Here is an 18651-nt window from a genome sequence, read left to right on the forward strand (position 1 = left end):
CCAAACCTCTACATTATCCTATTCAGCATATGGCCACATTAATATGCATATTAATATAATTCAATGCTGATTATTATTATTATTGTTCAGGCCTATGAAAAATATGATTCACTGAAATAAGTATTTAAAAAAAGCTAGCTATGAATGCTAGTATCTGATAATGACCGATGAAATATGGCAGAAGTATTCAGTATTTTCTGTAGGGGTGAAATTATGTAACAAATAATCCATATTTTCCATTAGATTTCTGATGGTCAACATAATAAACACAGATTACAATAATATTCAACCTATAGTGCATTCATATTGTCTTCCATTGTCCTAGAGACTACAAACTCTAATGCAATATAGATTTAGGATAAGTTATAATAATGATAAAAACTTAAATAAATAAAAAATTCAGGAATAATAACACACAGGTGATTTGTCTACAAACCTCATTTTAAAAAGAGTTTCAGATGCTTTGAGGATTATCTGCACTGACATTTGATGAGGACCATGTCCGTATAGGATGTCCTACATATACAAACTACATCCAATGCCCTATATAATAGCGATTGCTCAAACATTGCTCTCTCTTGTATTGAGTTGCATTTTTGAAAGGATTTTAATTTTGACTTTAAAATGACGTGTTCATGAAATATGCAAAACAACCTAATATAATGATCAAAGTGATCAAAACCGTATAACCTAGAACACCAAGGAAAATGAATCAAAGTGTCGCAGAGTCAAACACCACTGCAGGTTTGATAGTTTAATTTTTAAAAGTCTAAACCAGTTTTGTGATGAGTCAGTTTTACTTATACTGTACGTTGCATTTTTCATACATTCATTTCAGAATTAATCCTTCAATATCTGTGCATGGTTAAATGTTAAAGTGCAGGAACACAGATTGTAATCATGACCACGCTGCCCACTTGATTGTGGTTTTGCTGTAACCTCCTGGAAAAGAGAAGCTAAAGCATGTAATCCTTACCTGCATATCCTCCTATCCCAAACTTAATTGCTTTTTTGTTGTTGTTGTTGTTTATTCTGTACTGTAAAATACAGTATAAGTGTTGGCAGCATGACTAAGAGATATTCCACGTATTTATCCATGTAAAGCGGCAAATTAATTCTGAAAAAACATCAATTGTTTCTGAACATGAACAAAATCACAATGTCAACATTAGATAATCCTGTTAAATGACTGAATTCAACTGATTACATAAATCAGATTTGACCTCTCTCATGCCAAGCCCCAACAGCAGAGCTCATATGAAAAATAAAATCAGTCCTCATCCCCTACACTCTAAAAACTGCTGGGTTGTGTTAACCCAATTTTGGGTCAAATATGGTCTCACCCAACGTTGGGTTAAAAATTCAATTTAAAAATGGACAAACCCAGCCGTTGGTTTACATTTTTAATGTAACCAATGCAATTTGTCCATTTTTAAATTGCATTTTTGTCCATTTTTTATTTTGTCCAAAATGCAATTTGTCCATTTTTAAATTGCATTTTTTAACCCAACGTTGGGTGAGACCATATTTGACCCAAAATTGGGTTAACACAACCCAGCAGTTTTTAGAGTGTAGTGAAAAAATTGTATACTGAAGCACAATTTATTACTACATGTATTTATGCAACACTATAAATTGGTATACTTAAAGTCTATTAAACTGAAACAACCAATTTTGTACTAAATGCATTTTAGTTGTACAAAAGCAGTGCTGAAGTTCGACTAAAGTTGTATTTAATATACTTGTTTGTGCTAAAGTGGAACTATTCCAAGTATACTTAAGTATAGGCACTTTAATATATACTCCTGTATTTAAGTTTTGAAAAGCAGAATTCACTCAGCTTAAACTTCAAATATATTTTGGTGACATTACAATTGCAATTCAATTACACTGTAAGAGTGTTGAACACATTAATATTATACTGATAACAAACTTTTAGTGATTTTAAAACACATTGCAATGGCATTCAAGTAAGCTTGAAGTGTTTGTATGGCAATGGCATCATTAGTGTGCTTCAAATAGGCTGCTACAATAAAGTAATCTTTATAAATAATGACACTGTATGAGAAATTGCATTTTACTGACATGCCTCAGTATACCAGTAACTTACTTATCCAGAGAACATCAACGCTATCTCACGACCAATTCGTACGAATTCGAATGAGTGATAAAAAGTTGGCTAATTCGAGTGAGGTCGTACGAATTCGTACGATTTGTCTAAACCCACGTGATGGGTAGGTTTAGGGGCGGGGTCAGGGGTAGGTAGGTCATTCGTATGAATTCATACGAATTGGGCAATTTGTACAATATGTACGATTTAGCCAAAATCTTACTAATTCATTCGAGTGAGGTCGTATGAATTCGTACGAATTAGCCACCTCTTAGAATTCGTACGAATTGCCGTGAGATCAGGCTGGTGAGACAATGGGAACAGATATTTGCCCATTGAATGTAGGAACCACTTCGGACTGGGATCAAACCCGGGTCGCCCGAGTCGCTTAATACAAATGCACTCGTTTTATTCTTGTGCACGCGCTAAAACACAGACAGTTCCGTTCGTTGGTGGTGGGGGAATGTGAACGTGCAGAACTGCTTGAGTTTCGGTGCGTGCGGATGGAATAAAACCATCCGTAACAATTCTCTGCCGATTGTCACTGCTAGCTTCAACTCTCAATGTACTGCAGAACTGTCTACTCCTGATGTAAAACGCAATGAAATGATTTGGCGGTTTGACGGTCTCGCATTACGCTACAGAAGTGCGGTTTTAAATATGACACATGAATTGAAATTATTTTAATGCATTTTATGTAGTTTTTTATGCAGTTAACGTTTCTGAATTGATTTGACAAACTTTGAGGACTGGGATCATTTTAATAATTAGTTTAATAATTCATAGTATTTTGACAGCCTAAAGGGCTTTTCAAAGTTTAACAGGCCATTAAAGTACCATTAAAAGGAAAAGTGTATTAGTAGGGGAGAGCCGGGACAGTTGAAACACTTTTCAGATAAACGTCGTTTTCTAAGATAAGATAGAATTTTTTTTTTTTTTTTTTTTTTTTTTGTGATCAGCAACTCACATATGTGTTCTTTAAACGTACAAATATAGAATGATTTAAGTAAAAACTGACTTTGAACGGTATGTGCTTTGTTTCAATCACACAGGGGTGGGGCGGATGAAACATAACAGTTTAAACGGCAACTATTCATCTAATGCTTGTTTTTATTAACAATACCTGACAAGTAACTTATGTACATATTATTACAAACATATTTTGTAATTTATTTAAATTTAAAGGTTCATATTAACATCCTAGGGAATATGAAGAATGGAGGGACATGGTTGCCCTGCGCATTACCCGCGAAGGCGATGGTGACCAATGTCCCCCTCTCCCCAGAAGTCATTGCTCCTACCTGCCGCTCCCCCGTGGCGGCTATCACTCTGTCCGGCACCTGCACAGTGGTAATGCCTGCAAAAACATATGAGCTGTTAAATGGATTTTATTGTATTTATTTATTCATCTATCTATCTATTTATTAACATGAGTTTCATGAATATACCCGTCTCATCCACATTCCAAATATCCTTCGCAGTGAATTTGTGGCGGTCCAAGACCTTCTGCAAATTGAGGTAGAAGGAGTTCACATTGTTCTCATTGAAACTGGTTGCGTGCTGAATGCTGGTGGCTTGGGGGCAACATATGGACAGGGAGGTGGCACTCTGGAGAAATGATGTGAGCCAGTCCTTGTTCTCCCAGGAGGCAGGGCATTTGTAGTGAAATCAGTGGCTCAGCTCTCCTCTTCACGTAGTGTGACAGGGTGACATGGTTGAGGCCATGTATTTCAGCTGCACACCTAATGCTGACCTCCCTAGACACTATATCTAAATAGGCCCTTTCATATACCTCTGGCTCAACCTCTCCTTGTAGTTTTTAGCGCAATTTTCCACCGGACAAATTGCGATTGTTAACTCATGATTTCTGTTCTGTGCGTCTGTGCGCACCAATCTTGCACTTCTATCTACTCCTCAACCAGACCACCTAGAGACTTCGGGTTTTCGGCATTATGTTAAGGAAGGTCTAATCTCGGGAACGCACAAAAAAAAATCCAGGAAAAGATTTACTATCTCTTAGTGTTGTGATCTAGCCTGACTTCGTCATACTCATATTCTAGTCAGAATGTGAGTCTGAGACTGCTCCATAGAGATTTGATTATGGGGCGTGTCTCAACCGAACCAGGGAAAAAAAAAAACTCTGCACTCAATTGGATAGACCTACAACCAATCAGAGCAACGGAGTAAATGACGCATGTTTTTCATTCATATTTTCAACCAACAAAATGTCGCGGCTCTCTATTCCTCTTTTAAAATGAATGCGCTGTGGATATCTTCTATAACAGACGCGATGGCGGAATCTACACATGATGTTTCATAAACAAAGTTCGGGAGAAGCACGTACAAATAATCAATCCAATATCAACTTGTCATCAAACAATACCATCTCTAAGGTTACCCTATATCAGCATGAGGAAGCATATTCACTCTGTCAACTTACCTAACACTCCTTGACAGTTTTTCAGCATCCCTCCACCACCCCGAATCCTCACTCTTGTCTTGTTCTCTCACAACCAGGAACACGGGGGAGTATGGCTACCGAGCCCACAGCCCTCGGACAGCACGTCATATACGCATTTAGTCTATCTGACTTATTTGTGTGAACTCGTGAAATCTTATAGGCTATAAGCATTTATTCTATCTGACTTATTTGTGTGAACTCGTGAAATCTCAATTCTCCAGCTGCACTCGTCTTTGTTGTAAACTAATTCAAATCAAGCACTCTTTGGTGACGTAGGTGATTACGTTACCGTTGCTCATCTGTCCATCATCGTATAAAGCCCGCCCTGACAATTTGATTGGTCCGAACAATTTTTGTTCGGGCATAATAGCTCCTCAACGGAGCGAGTCCAGACCGAACTTCCCGACCAAAAAATATTGTGGGCGGGGTTCGGGCTGGCACCCAGGCTAGTTGTGATCCCATGAGGTGAGAAAATTGCGCTAAAACACTCACTGAGTTTTTATTACTTGTTTTCCTTATTCTTGGCATTTTCTGTACTGTAGGTTCATATGGTTAAATAACTATTAAACATCGAAAACACATCTTATGCATTACAAATGTTTTCATTATTTATTGCAAAACACTTTTTTATTCAATGCTTAAACACATAGTGTGACCACATTAACAGCGATTTTCCTTTGACCAGGTTTAACTGGCAGGAGGCGCTGTCGGGACGGTTGAAACCATAGAGAGTAAAATAAATGGACACAGCGACCCCATAGACTTCGACGGAGAAAAGTGAAGTCAATTAGAAGCACTCTCTTCCTGATGGCTGAGCAGCCTCAAACTGAGCTTGACGACGTAGATGTGACGTGAGCAACCTGTCTGACAGTTGTAAGTCTTCTAGTAGCTGTGCCAAGAGAAATCTGAATCATTCCCTTCCGAATCTTGCAGAGACGGAGAGCGTGAGTTGTAGCTGTCCATGAGCTAGGAGCAGGAGAAACTTTTGCTAAGTATTCTTGAATTTTTCGGACTTTATGCCTCCACGTCCCCCGATTGCCAGCGAGCTTCTCCTCCTGTCTATACGGTAATTTATCTACTGTGCGACAGAGAATCGCGTGGTTATGACACAATCGTTAGCCTATTTTTACAAAAACTGCTTCTACGGGGCCATAGTGTAAGATACAAGGTAATGGAGCCTTTTATACATTGTCGTTTTTCTTTAGAAAAAAACAATGGACAAATAGAGTCTTTAAACGCCTCAGATGTAAAGTTATTCGCAGTCAAAGTGATGCCAAAATGAATGGGAGTCAATGGAATGCTAACAGCAGGTGATGGCTTGTTAGCCAATGGATGCCCCCATAGAAGGTATGCTTTCCAGATGCTGGATTACCCCCTTGGTTGAAACACTTGTTTCAACCGTCCCGACAGCGCCTCCTGCCAGTTAAACCTGTTTTGCCCTTAAACTAAAAAACTCTGATATTGCACAGTTAAGGGTGTGTTGTAGTACTAATACACCTTCCGTATTATCATTACAATGGCACATGAAACAATAAATACAACTTGTCAGTCAAAAAAAAAGTACCGCACGAAAGAATTCACAAACCGCACTCAAAAACAGCTTTCCGGCTTCTAACTCTAAAACGGCATGACATAAAGAAGAAATGTTTTCGCGGGTCTGGTAGGCATTGCATGCTGTACTTGCTGACTAAATTTGACGTACATGACGTGAGTGGTTTTCAAGGAAATCTCAATGTTTCATCCGTCCCGCGTTTCAATCGTCCCGGCTCTCCCCTACAGTAGGTACATTGGATTATATTATGAATAATACACTCCAATGCATAAAACTTTTGATCAGGTACATGAATGTCTTTCACCATTTCAAATTGACTATATTTTGTTTTGATTATTTGTCATAACTATACTTTTGTGACTATAGTTCATTCTATATGTAGGCTATGTAAGCTGCTTTGCAACCATGCAAAACTGTGAAAAGTGCTATAGAAATAAATTTGAATTGAATTAAACAATAGTCAACCAAAGTGTGGGTAAATTATTGAAAAGGTAAAGGTCATAATTATAAAACTTCATGATTATCTTTGTGGCACTCTAAACACATTTCCTGTAAACTCAACTTGTATTGTACATTTAACAAAACTAAATTACTGAAGTAGTACTTAAATATTTTACAAATTAATTGTATTTACAAATTGCTCATTGTTACATTTGCACTGTAGGCAAAAGTTGTCTTTGGAAATTCTGCCCTTACAGCATAGTAATGTTCCCTAGTGAAAAAAAAAACATACCAAAATGCATGTATTTCATATGTTGTACTTTGATCTTAACACCTTATTTTTGATTATTCTTAAGGGGACCCTACACACCGGGACGAATATCGGCGCGCGTTATTCGCCAGCATTTTTCAACGCGTTTTTTGTGTTCACACCCAAGCGATTTTCGCTGACGATGAGCCGAGTGAACATGCAAATTCATTCCCTGACATTAGATGGCGCTTAATGTAAAACAGAAACCACTCCATAACAGTTCTCTTTTATCAAGATTTTTGTAGTCGCTGTCGCGTTTGTCATATAGTTCTTTATGTTCCAACACCAACGAGACCAGCAGCTCTACAATCATCTTGCCTTGCATCTTCCTCGTCTTATTTCTTCCCGGCAGTGTAGACGCTACTTGGTGTATATCTTCTTCGCCGTTACGTATGTGTGCTCGGCAAGACCGTTTTGTGTTTGAGCGCCCCCAATTTGTGTTTTACTGTAACTTCAGAAGCTCCAGACACGTGAACAAAAGCGCCAATCTCATTGGTCGGATAGTTTTTGACGCGGTGCGTCAAACCCGAGGCGTTTTTTTAAAAATTACGCTTTAGCGCGTGCGTTTTTCGCGCCAGTGTGCACACTCACATTGGCGCCCTTTGTTTAGTCACGAGGCGTTAAACGTCGGCGAATATCGCGCGCGAAATTTGTCCTGGTGTGAACAGGCCTTCAGGTTAGGTAAAGAAATTCGAGTCTGGCCTAAATTATAAGGCATTTTAAATTACTTGCAATTCGGTCAGAATACTTCTCTGTAATATACTGTATGTTCTTGTTAAAAGTCTTTAAAAACACTATAAATCAAGCCTCAGGCAGTTTTTGTAATCAATTAAATACATTTTATTTGGTTACTTTTCTCTTTATAATAAACAAAAATATAAAGGCAAATAAAACTATAATCACGCTTTGAGTCAAAGGTGTAGTCAGCTCTGGGCATATTGTCTTCCACATGGGGTTTCTTGTCTTCAGCTCTGGGCTTCTTGTTTTCAGCTTGGGCTTTCTTGTCCTCAGCTCTGGGTTTCTTGTCCTCAGCTTGGGGTTTCTTGTCCTCAGCTCTGGGTTTCTTGTCCTCAGCTCTGGGTTTCTTGTCCTCAGCTTGGGGTTTCTTGTCCTCAGCTCTGGGTTTCTTGTCCTCAGCTTGGGGTTTCTTGTCCTCAGCTCTGGGTTTCTTGTCCTCAGCTTGGGGTTTCTTGTCCTCAGCTCTGGGTTTCTTGTCCTCAGCTTGGGGTTTCTTGTCCTCAGCTCTGGGCTTCTAGGCATCTGGGGTTTAATGACGTATCAGTTTCCAAAGAGGCAATCAACTCATCAGTCTTTTATACTCCTGTTGTTTCCCACCAAAGTTAGGTTCTAATCTTCTTGATTGGTTGAATCTTCTTGGAAGTTGTAACTTTCCAAGATCCTTCTCAAGGCATCGCAGGTGCAAGCTGTCCACCTTTTCATGTGCTTGAACTCCAGTAAACTCAACCAAAATGGCTGATTTCCTTTATACTCCTTTCTAGGAGTAGGACCACAGTAGAACCAGTCTTTTGTGTCCTTGAACACACACACACACACACACACACACACACACACATAAACGCACATAACTAACAATTACTGCACATCTCTGCCAATACAGTATATGCATTGTGTATACATTGTACACAATGCATTATATTCAGTACATTGGCTAAATATGTGTAACAAAAAGGCATCTACAATAGACAAGTAGGCAGGGTAATTGCATTTCATTGATATTATACAACAGTAAACAATACAAATTCATGAACATATTTACTGACATATCGCTTGTGACTTAATGATATAAATATTATAATTAATCTTTATTTGGAGTACTTCTTTATTGCACAATGCACATTTATTAATATTAAGCCAAAAATGTGTTTTAATATCACTATTAGTAAGGATCATATGATCTCTGTATGATATCAGTCTTTAAATGCAAGATATTTAAAATGTTCCTAAAGTATACCTGATTTTATTTTACAATTTAGCAGACTTTAAGTATACCAATTTAGTATACTAAAAGAACAATTGCAGGGTATTTATATTAAGTACATAATATGTAAATGTATTTGTAGAATACTTAGCATAAAATAAATGTATTTAAAATACAGTTAAGTATATTTATGTCACGCTTTGGTTGATGAAGCAGACAGACGAAGCTTGATTCCAAAATATAACAAAGATTTAATGTACACAGGCAGGTGAACAGGACACAACAACCTGTATAATATATAGATACGAATAATAACCGACAAGGGACTGAACTGGGAGAATATGTAAATGAGGGAAATAACTAGACACAGGTGGATGAAGGTTAACTAATCAGGGACTAACAAGAACAGGTGCAGACAAGACAGAACATAATTGTGACAATTTATTTTTCACTAGGGTCCCCAAACAAACAAAACATTTAAAGGAAGCCTATCATCAAAATTTTGAGAAGGTTCTGGTGCGGATAGGAGGCTGGATACTTGACTCTTATGGTTTAATAGCTGAGTGTGTGCGGCCTGGATTTGACCAGTAGTCTGGGCTTCTTCAGTGCAACAGTCATCATAGGGATTTATATGGTGTCAGACATAAGCCCAGTTTCCCAACCCACTGACGCCATTATCATCTCCATGTAAATTACATGTTCAGTCTACAGGCATGCACAAGTACAAAACAACAATGGCGGACTACAGGTTTTTGTGCTGCTCAAGATACAGAGTTCTCCAGCAAAGTGTATATTTACTGCACCACTACTACGACCAGCAGAGACGCTTTGCATAATAAAGCGTTTTTGCGGATCCGTGTGAACGGGGATGGTTTTGACAATGCAGTCGTCTGTACACAAAACTTTTCAAAGCACAAAGGAAAAACTTTTACGTTTTTAAGTACATTGTTGTGGTGTAAACGTACCCTAAAAAGCTAAGCTAATTAAAGCCCAGCAGACACACTATCAATAAGATCAGTTTCCCTTTTTGGCTGGCAGATCTGTCGTCAGTCATAATCTGCTTAGTAGAGCAGTATTGACCTCCATGACTTGAGGCAACACAAATAGGCAATGTGTGCTAATGAGTTTAGAGAGGTCAGTAGCTCAAGCTGTTCACCATCCAAACAAAAGCACACTCACCCAGCAAAATAACTCCAGCACAACTAAAATAAATCAATAAATCGCATCAAATAATAATAATAAAAAAGCAACGCTAATCAACATGACACATATGACAGGGTTCCAACATCCAATGTGTTAGAAATATAGAAAATAGTATTCTAATTAAAGTCATGTCCTCTGATGCTAAAGGAAACTCTCCTCCCCAAACCACAACAAGAGCATTCTTTATTAGCTGCAGATGTGGTGTAATGTAAGTCCACTCTATTCCTGTAGTGTACACTATAAGGTTTTCGCAGCAATGCCACAGAAGAACCCGTTTTGGTCCCCCAAAGAACCTTTCAGGGAACAGTTTGTAAAAAATAATATATATATTCATGGATGTTAAAATTTCTGCATGGAACCATAGATACCAATAAAGAAACCTTTATTTTTAAGAGTGAATGGAGCCGATCTACTTTTATGATTGGGAAGCAAATCAAGTAAGGATCATTGACAGGTCATGGCTGACAAAAGAGGTACATTTATGGAGGGATGACAAACTAAACCTATGATTAAGGTCATAAGCTGTACAACACTGGTCAGACAGACTGCAAAATGCAACAATCCTATTTGAAACTCATGGGACATTAAAAAAAACAAAAAAAATCTAATTTGTGCAAAGATGTTGGAAGCAAGATGGATGCCCTTGTCAGGCCTCATGACTTGATTCAATTCTCTATCCACTTGTTCAGTCATGCCAAAAGGAATACTGGTTATACTGGTTCTGGGTCCAAGCTTCTACTCATTGTAATTGAGAACACTATTTATTCACATCACACATTTAAGCTACGCTTTTAAAACTTGTAGATTACATATGGACTCATGGCATCCTGGACACCAATACTTTAACAAGTCCAAAAAAATTAATCACTGTCTGGCCATATGAGATTTCGGTATGGAAATGAAGGTTAGGATCATGATTCGGTAGTATTACAGAACACCAAGTGTGTATTAGCACCATTTGTTGTTTGATTTTGCTGGTTTGGAAAATGGTGACGCGTAACATCAGACTTAAATTGTAACTGCAAAGAACCAAAATAATGCTTCCTGAAGATACCCATACCCTACTTACAGTATATAACATGAAACTACACATTGTTTATATTTTTGTAAAATAACAACAATGCAGCTTGTGCAGTGTTTTCCTATTCATAAATGCACCTCCGGGATGTTTAAGGCGTTACAGTAACACAACCCTGTCTGTTAATTACCTAGTCCAATTAGAGTAACAGCAGATGGTCTTGTAAGCTGGTGGGTCTTATTGTAAAATGAACCCCCATGTAGAGCCCCCAAACCACATGCAGAAACCGTCTCTATCAGCAAAATGGCAGCCCAGTTGCTCATCACACTTGATGACACAGGTAATTTTATAGCAAAGTGCAGAGTTTTGTTTGCCATCCTTGTATTGTTAGACCACGTCATAAAGGAGCAAAGCAACATAATGCAGCACTCATCAGAAGTGGTGTTACGTAACTAACTAATCTTTCAGAAAGCCTGTCTGGATTTAAATAGAGATATACATAATCCAATTCAGCACTTAGAGGAGTTGTCAGGGGGAGCCAAGCCCAAAGAGGGGCCAACGCCAGCACTAAGCACAACGCCATCCTGTTGTTCTGGTTGGAGAAAGGAGGAGGTAATCGAGGAGGGTGGGTGAAAGCAAGAAGAAACTCAGCAAATCCGTCCCTTTTACTCGTGTACAGCTTGGGAATATGGGGAACAGTAAGAGCGGTGCTTTGTCCAAAGAGATTCTGGATGATCTGAAGTTGAACACCAAATACACGGAGGAAGAGCTCTGCACATGGTACGCCAGCTTCCTCAAAGAGTGTCCCACTGGACGCATCACCAAAGAACAGTTTGAGGGCATCTACGCCAGTTTCTTCCCAGATGCGGATCCTTCCGCCTACGCTAGGCATGTCTTCCGCAGCTTTGACACCAACGCAGACGGAACCTTGGACTTTAAGGAGTACATTGTGGCGCTGCACCTTACCTCGTCAGGCAAGACCACACGCAAACTTGAATGGGCGTTTGCTCTGTATGATGTAGACGGCAACGGGACCATCAGTAAAAACGAGGTGCAGGAGATTGTACGGGTGAGTATTGGTCAATATTGGCTTTAACATACAAGACTTTTTAATGCATTAGCTGTTGACTGAGTATGGAAAGTGTGCAAGACTTAGGGGTTTGTTTGCAGCCACTGCTCGTGGCATTTAGTAGCAAGTTGTAGTATGTAGGCAACAGTTGTGAACAGATGGCTCAAGAAGCTCAGGATAGATTACACCCCCTGGTGTAATACAAGTCTCAATCACTTAGTTGTAAATGCGTCAGTTATTATTATTAAATGTTAAAAATGACAGAATTTTAATATTTTAACAGTCGATATTCAACATGATTCCGGACGAAGACCAGAAAAACCTTCCGGAAGACGAGGACACACCAGAAAAGCGAGCAGACAAAATTTGGACCTTTTTCGGAAAGAAAGATGATGGTAATAACTCATCATAATATGTGCTATTGCTGTAGAATACGTGAATCATGCCGTGTGCTCATAATCCATGCATTTTCACAATGTCTCATTGTCTTCACAGATAAGATCGAAGAGGGGGAATTCATTCAGGGTGTCATGGAAAACAAAGACATCTTGAGGTTGATACAGTTCGACGAGCCAAAGAAGATTCAGGAAAAACTCAAGGAAAAGAAGCATTAATGACCACATTCCCATGAGACTGATCGGAGCTTCGTTTCTATTCATTTGAAACCAAACCTACACGAACCAGACCTGCTTCTCCAGGTCACATACTGGACACATACAGATCCGCTATCCATAAACACGTCAGAGTTATGAACCAGACAAGCCTAGCTTTTCTTATAATACACACAAGACTTCTGTCCTGGACCACCACCGCATCTACCTGAAGGGCCTTTGAAGTCATTGCTATTTCCATTGTTTTTAGAGTCCAATCAATAAGAGCAATTAGGCTCATGTTAACAGTCCAACTCTAGCGTATGCAATCCTCTTAGGATCTGAAGGTCGGGTGAGACAAATCCGCAGGGTCCAGTGGCTCTCCCTTTAGATCCCTTCAGGGTTAAGGTGGTTTAAGCGCTCAACATGCATTCATCAGAATCTGTTTAGCAGCTGACTGGGTCATTTTTATAGAACAAATTTCTTGTACTGTTTTTTAGGATGTATAGTGATGGTGATGACAATTTTAGAGAATTTTTACATGAAAAATTTAGGAATACATATCTATTCTAAGTCCATGTCATTACTCATCAATCCACCAATGCCAATTAGCCATATAAAGACTTGGGGTAACATTTGTTTTACAGTGTCCTTGCTACATATGTTACATCTACTTACTGTAGTAATAAGTTACAGTAAATTATGCATAATTACAAGCAACTAATCCTAAACCAAAACCTAACCCTACCCTTTAGTAAGTGCATGCTGTTAATTGATATTACTCAGTGTGCAAATGTATAATTCCTCTGTAACAAGGACACCTTAAGTGTAACCAAACACTTTTTCTGTCCATTTTAGATCAAAGATTACTGTTGTAGTGTTGGAACAACAGTGGACATGACAGTCACAACTGACTGTGGTTTCTGTCCATGTACTTGAAAAATAATATAGCAGCCTGAAGTTTTAGATAAGTACAAATGTTAACGTGTGTTGTCCTTGTTCTTTTCTTTTTCAATCAATTGATATTTTTTAGTTGATTTTCAGTGCAAATAATTGGTAATATCATGTAACCACTACTTGTTGTCAATGACCTACTTTTGTACATGATATTATCACACAAATACAGCTGGAACTTCGGAGTGAGATTAGAGTCTCCAAACACGTTTAGACGTACTAAACTTGAATACTAGAAAGGGCTCTCACCCCAGGTATATCTTTATCATGTTGACGCTGCTTACGGCCAAATCTCTAAGGACAAGCCTGAAACGCAGGGGCTTACCTCTTTCTTTTCTTAAAGCCGTCTTAGGCTCAGGCTAATGCATGGCCTGGATTCAACACTAGGACAACGAGCTGCAAAACAATGGCCAGAGCTCTGCAGCATGGTTGCTTTTGACTCAATGAAAAACAGGCTGAATGGTCACATGCAAAAACACACAGAGGATCATTATTACTAGAGTTGCATTAAACCTGAATCACCTGGTTTTTGGTTTGGCCTGCCTTTGTTTTGAACCAGCGGGTCAAGGTTTGGTTGGTTAGCTTGAGCAGTCAGCCTCTACACACTTTGCAGGCAAAAAACGTCTTTCTCCATTGACGGCCATTCAAAAGTTGGCATGCATTCTGAAGAAATACAAAAATTTTGCATTAAGTTATGGTAGATATTTCTTCAGTGAACAGTTATTTGGATGGCTGGCTCAAAAATAAAATAAAATAAAATAAAATATGGAACTGCAGGCCCAGATGGCAGCATGTGCCAGATGAGCAATGTTGAGCTAAACAGAAATGCTACATGCTAATGTTGCTCAAAAGAAGAAACCTCAGTGGTGATAAACCATTAGAGTTGTTTTTATTATTATAATAGACAATGTAGTGATTTCCAGGGCAAATTCAACATAAACATCATATCTTCATAAACATGTTGATAAATGAATTTTATCAACAAAGACTATTAAGTTGAGAGCAAATAAATCAACATTTACAATATGATGTATATACTGTATATATATAAAAGATCTAGTTTGGAACACAGACATTCAACTGAACAGTTTTTCAGAATACACAATGCACACCATTGACATCAATTTTCAATACGACTTCTGCAACATGTAGTTCTAGAATAGCTTGGGCAATGCAATACAGTAAAACTTGTTACATGCTAAACAGCAAATGTAAACCAGTCATACCCTATGTTAGGTGAAAAGAGAATGATTGTTAGTAACTTGATATAAAGGAAATAATAAAGTAAACGATAACCTGAATGCATTACCTTTCATGGTACAGCATTTTTTACTTATCCATTTTAGATTTACTTTCACATTATCGGACATGCTTATGTGCATTTTACGATGTTCTTAGCGGAGTACATAAAATCCAATTAAATTCCCATCATGTATTCCTGGTGCGCATACATATACTGTGAGTTTATCTCAGGCAATAAGTACTATATTATTTGCTTTTTTTTTTTTTTTTTTTTTTAAACAAATTCTATGCTTGATTTGATTGGGTTGTGTATTTATCTAACTCTAACCACTATTTCTTGTCATATTGACTAATAGTAAAAATAAATACAAATCTAAACAAAAGCACAGATATTTTTCTTTTCCCAAAGTGTGCTTTGACTTCCTGTGCTATATAAATATATCAAATTTCTCAATATTACTGTATAAAGTTTGAAAATTGAAATGTGTCATATCTCTTCCAGTATTATAGCTGAGCGGTTTGAACAGTGTGATAATTAGCTGCCTATGATAATGTGCATTCAGCAGAAAACTGTGGCATCCATCAGTCAAATGTTTACGTATCAGTTAAAACATATTATGACGAAGACTACAGAGAGATGAGCATGATGTAGGATGAGCCTGACAACAATTACAGACAAAAAAACGCCACGCACATATTTACAGTTATGTACAAACACGTAACAGAATAGATTGTGAACATTCCAAGGCAATTTACCTTTAGGCACTAAAAGGTGTACATTATAACTCAAATCATTATAATTCACATATGATCCACCTTTGATTGACACCGGGATTCTACAGCCAAACCATATAATTTCACCATTAAGAAACAGTATCGTTTAGAAGTTGCTTTAGTGCAACTTACAGAAGAAATTTGGATGCCATCAGAGTAAAACTGGCTGCATAAGAGGATTTCTTGGCTTTAACTGGGAAAAATTATATGACTTTGCTATCGAGTCCTGGTTAGTTCACACATCTTCCATGAACACAATCAATGGACTAACCAGCACCACTCAAATTACACATCAATTTTTCCATTAACCATACAAGAACTAGTCCTACATTTAGACAAAACATGCTTTTCTGTAAAATAAATCTGCAAAAATATGAAAATATATCAATTCCATACTTCGACAATGCAACCTGGCCCCTCTTTCATAAGGAAGGCTGTAGATTTGCCAGCAGATTATGTGTAGTTTGTGAAAATAGCATTAAAAATTTTCCATTGCATTCCTTGTTGCAAAAAAAAACCCTTTTTCTCAATACAATAAAGATTTAACAATATAACCACTGAACAATGATATGCTTTAGCATTTCCCCCCCATAACTTTGATGCTGGTTATGCTAAGGATGGATTGTTTTTGAAGTCTTTGAACACCTATATGGCATTCAGAAGCTGTCTGTTCAGACTGAAACAATCATCATAATGTTAAGCTGCGTTCACACCACCAGCGACGCGCAGCAACAAAGCGACATTATCCCATTCATTTCAATGGAGAGCTGGCGATTTCAGACGACATGAGCAACAGTGACCATTGACGACCATTATGCCTGGTACAGTGACCATTACACCTGGTATTAAAATGCGCTTTGGTCGATTGGATCACAAGTAGATGAGGGAGACACATTCCCGTTTACACCTGGTGTTTTAATCCGTCTCTTTTGTCCACTTTCAAACACTTCTGTCCTGGTTTCTTTGAGTGGAGGGTCTATAGGTCAGTAAATCTATGGGCTTTTTCAGATCTTTCGAACTAATAGATGAAATAAGCTCGTGCAATTTACATATGAACGCGCTTGGAGATGGCGGAAAAACACACGGAGAACAGCAGCTTTTGTTCCTGCTCTGACAGCATAAAGGTCCTTGCACACTGAGTCAGAAATTTTCGTAAGAGTTTTTTTGTTTGCGAAAAACGCAGAAAATCGAACCCGATACGAATTTTTTTATGACGGACGAACGTTTCGGAGGCAGTGTGTAAACGTGATTGACAGAATGTGAGGTCGTTTTTAATTCGGACTCAGTGTGCAAGGAACTTACGACCACGCCAAACACTGTGAGTGCGTGTAAGAAATCAGGAATGGTGAGAGAACATTGTGCTTGGTATGTTTTTCATCTTCAAACCAAACTCGGGTCTTCAGCCGTCAAAGTTTGAATCCCATCTGGCTAGCGCACTTCCCTTCATTTTTACGCATTAAATCTTTTGTGGCTGTTCGTATGCATTCAACCACATTGGCCGTTTACACTACGAAAGCAATCCAGTCGAATGCGTTTTCAACTACCTCTGGAAGTGGGCGAAAGTTGACAAGCTCAAAGCGTTTTAGACCCAGTTTACACTTGTACTTAGCGTCGTCCACTTGTGATCCAATCGACCAAAACGCATCTTTATACCAGGTGTAAACAGGGCCAAAGGTGAGATATGTTTAACTTTATGCAAATGAAAATGTACTTTCGAGAGCAACAACCAATAGGAGTGAAGTCATTGGAGAGCATGTGGTATGTAGGCATGTATGGTATGTCTCTGTGTGCATACGGTGGTTCTCACCATGCTGACCGAATAGTTTCATGAACCCAGATAGACCTGCGCTTGTGCTTTCACAGCAGATAAATAGCCGCGATGACACAAAGCAGTCGCCGTTTCTCGTTCATCTTTAATATAAGCATTTTATGTACCGATTCCATTTATATTTAGTCTTTTCCCTCCAAAATGTTTGTTTTTAGTGGCAAGGAAACGGATTCGGTGTCTACAACATGGAATAACATCCGTGAATGTCATTCATAAATGCTACTAGCGTCGCTGGCAGTGTGAACGCAGCTTTAGACACACACTTTAATCGAGGGAACTATAGATATCCACAACTAGCTGTGTAGTTCAATGTGTGTACACTATCACTTTAACACCAAAAAGATAAAAAAAAAAAATTTGATTGAATGAAATTTGTTTAACAGGCATCCACCGCTGCAATTAAACAAACAGGTGTTTTACTGTACAGTATTTGTTCAGATCTTTATCAGTGGAGCCTTGACTATTTTTTTTTTTTCATGTTAATGTAATAGACTGGGAAGTCTTTAGTAGCATCTTAAAGTTATTCAAAGGACATGCAGGATTATATGGATGGCTACTCAATATCATAATGTGTCTGCTGTCCTTTCCTGACACTCATTCCACATGACATTAAGAAAATCTTCTATAAAGCTTTGATTTTGTAATTATCTGATATTTTCAGTGGAAATCCACAAAACAAGCAGTGCTTCAAGGGGTGATACCTGTATGGCTTTGGCTGAGAGGTTGAAGTACTCAGGTAGACAGGCATGCAGGTAGATTCATATAGTATAATCTGTGTCTGTGTGTGTGTGTGTGTGTGTGTGTGTGTGTGTGTGTGTGTGTGTGTGTGTGTGTGTGTGTGTGTGTGTGTGTGTGTGTGTGTGTGCGCGCGCGCGTGTGTGTGTGTGGTCGGTCTAGATGTCCATGTCCACAGGTCTCAGATCTCCTGTCTTGTGTTCCTTTACCCAGAGCTCTCTGTCTTTGGCTGGGTCCACACTCTGCAGGAGTTGGTCCACCGGCTCCAGCGTCTAAGAAACAAGAGCAGTCAAAAAAGGTCTGAGATGTTAGCTACCAAGTACACTGCTAAAAAATGTACACTACAAAAGTTTGGGGTCAGGTTTTTAAAAAAATGTTTTAAAGAAATTATTACTTTTATTCCGCAAGGACACATTAAATAGATC

At 38.5% G+C, this 18651-nt stretch overlaps 2 protein-coding genes across 4 annotated transcripts in view; one reads left to right on the forward strand and one right to left on the reverse strand.

The window, feature by feature from the left end:
• Nucleotides 1-11309: 11309 nt before the first annotated feature.
• Nucleotides 11310-15154, forward strand: rcvrna (recoverin a). Of its 2 annotated transcripts, none has more exons than XM_079874918.1 (3): nt 11310-12103; nt 12387-12498; nt 12599-15154. In XM_079874918.1, exons 1-3 carry the CDS (start codon nt 11723-11725, stop codon nt 12715-12717), a joined length of 612 nt encoding a protein of 203 aa, XP_079731044.1. In that variant the 5' UTR covers nt 11310-11722; the 3' UTR covers nt 12718-15154. The 2 variants fall into 2 exon arrangements, with proteins under 2 accessions (XP_079731044.1, XP_079731045.1); XM_079874919.1 differs by having other exon boundaries at nt 11546-12103; nt 12415-12498.
• The window catches only part of gas7a (growth arrest-specific 7a), a 64295-nt gene continuing 60162 nt past the window's right edge, over nt 14519-18651 (reverse strand). For both annotated transcript variants that reach the window (XM_079874906.1, XM_079874907.1), the window contains exon 14: nt 14519-18498. In XM_079874906.1, the coding sequence (XP_079731032.1) occupies nt 18385-18498 (114 nt within the window). In that variant the 3' untranslated portion in view covers nt 14519-18384. The remainder of the gene's footprint in view (nt 18499-18651) is intronic.

The sequence above is a fragment of the Squalius cephalus genome, assembly GCF_949319135.1.
Source record: "Squalius cephalus genome assembly, chromosome: 1".
Lineage (NCBI taxonomy): Eukaryota > Metazoa > Chordata > Actinopteri > Cypriniformes > Leuciscidae > Squalius > Squalius cephalus.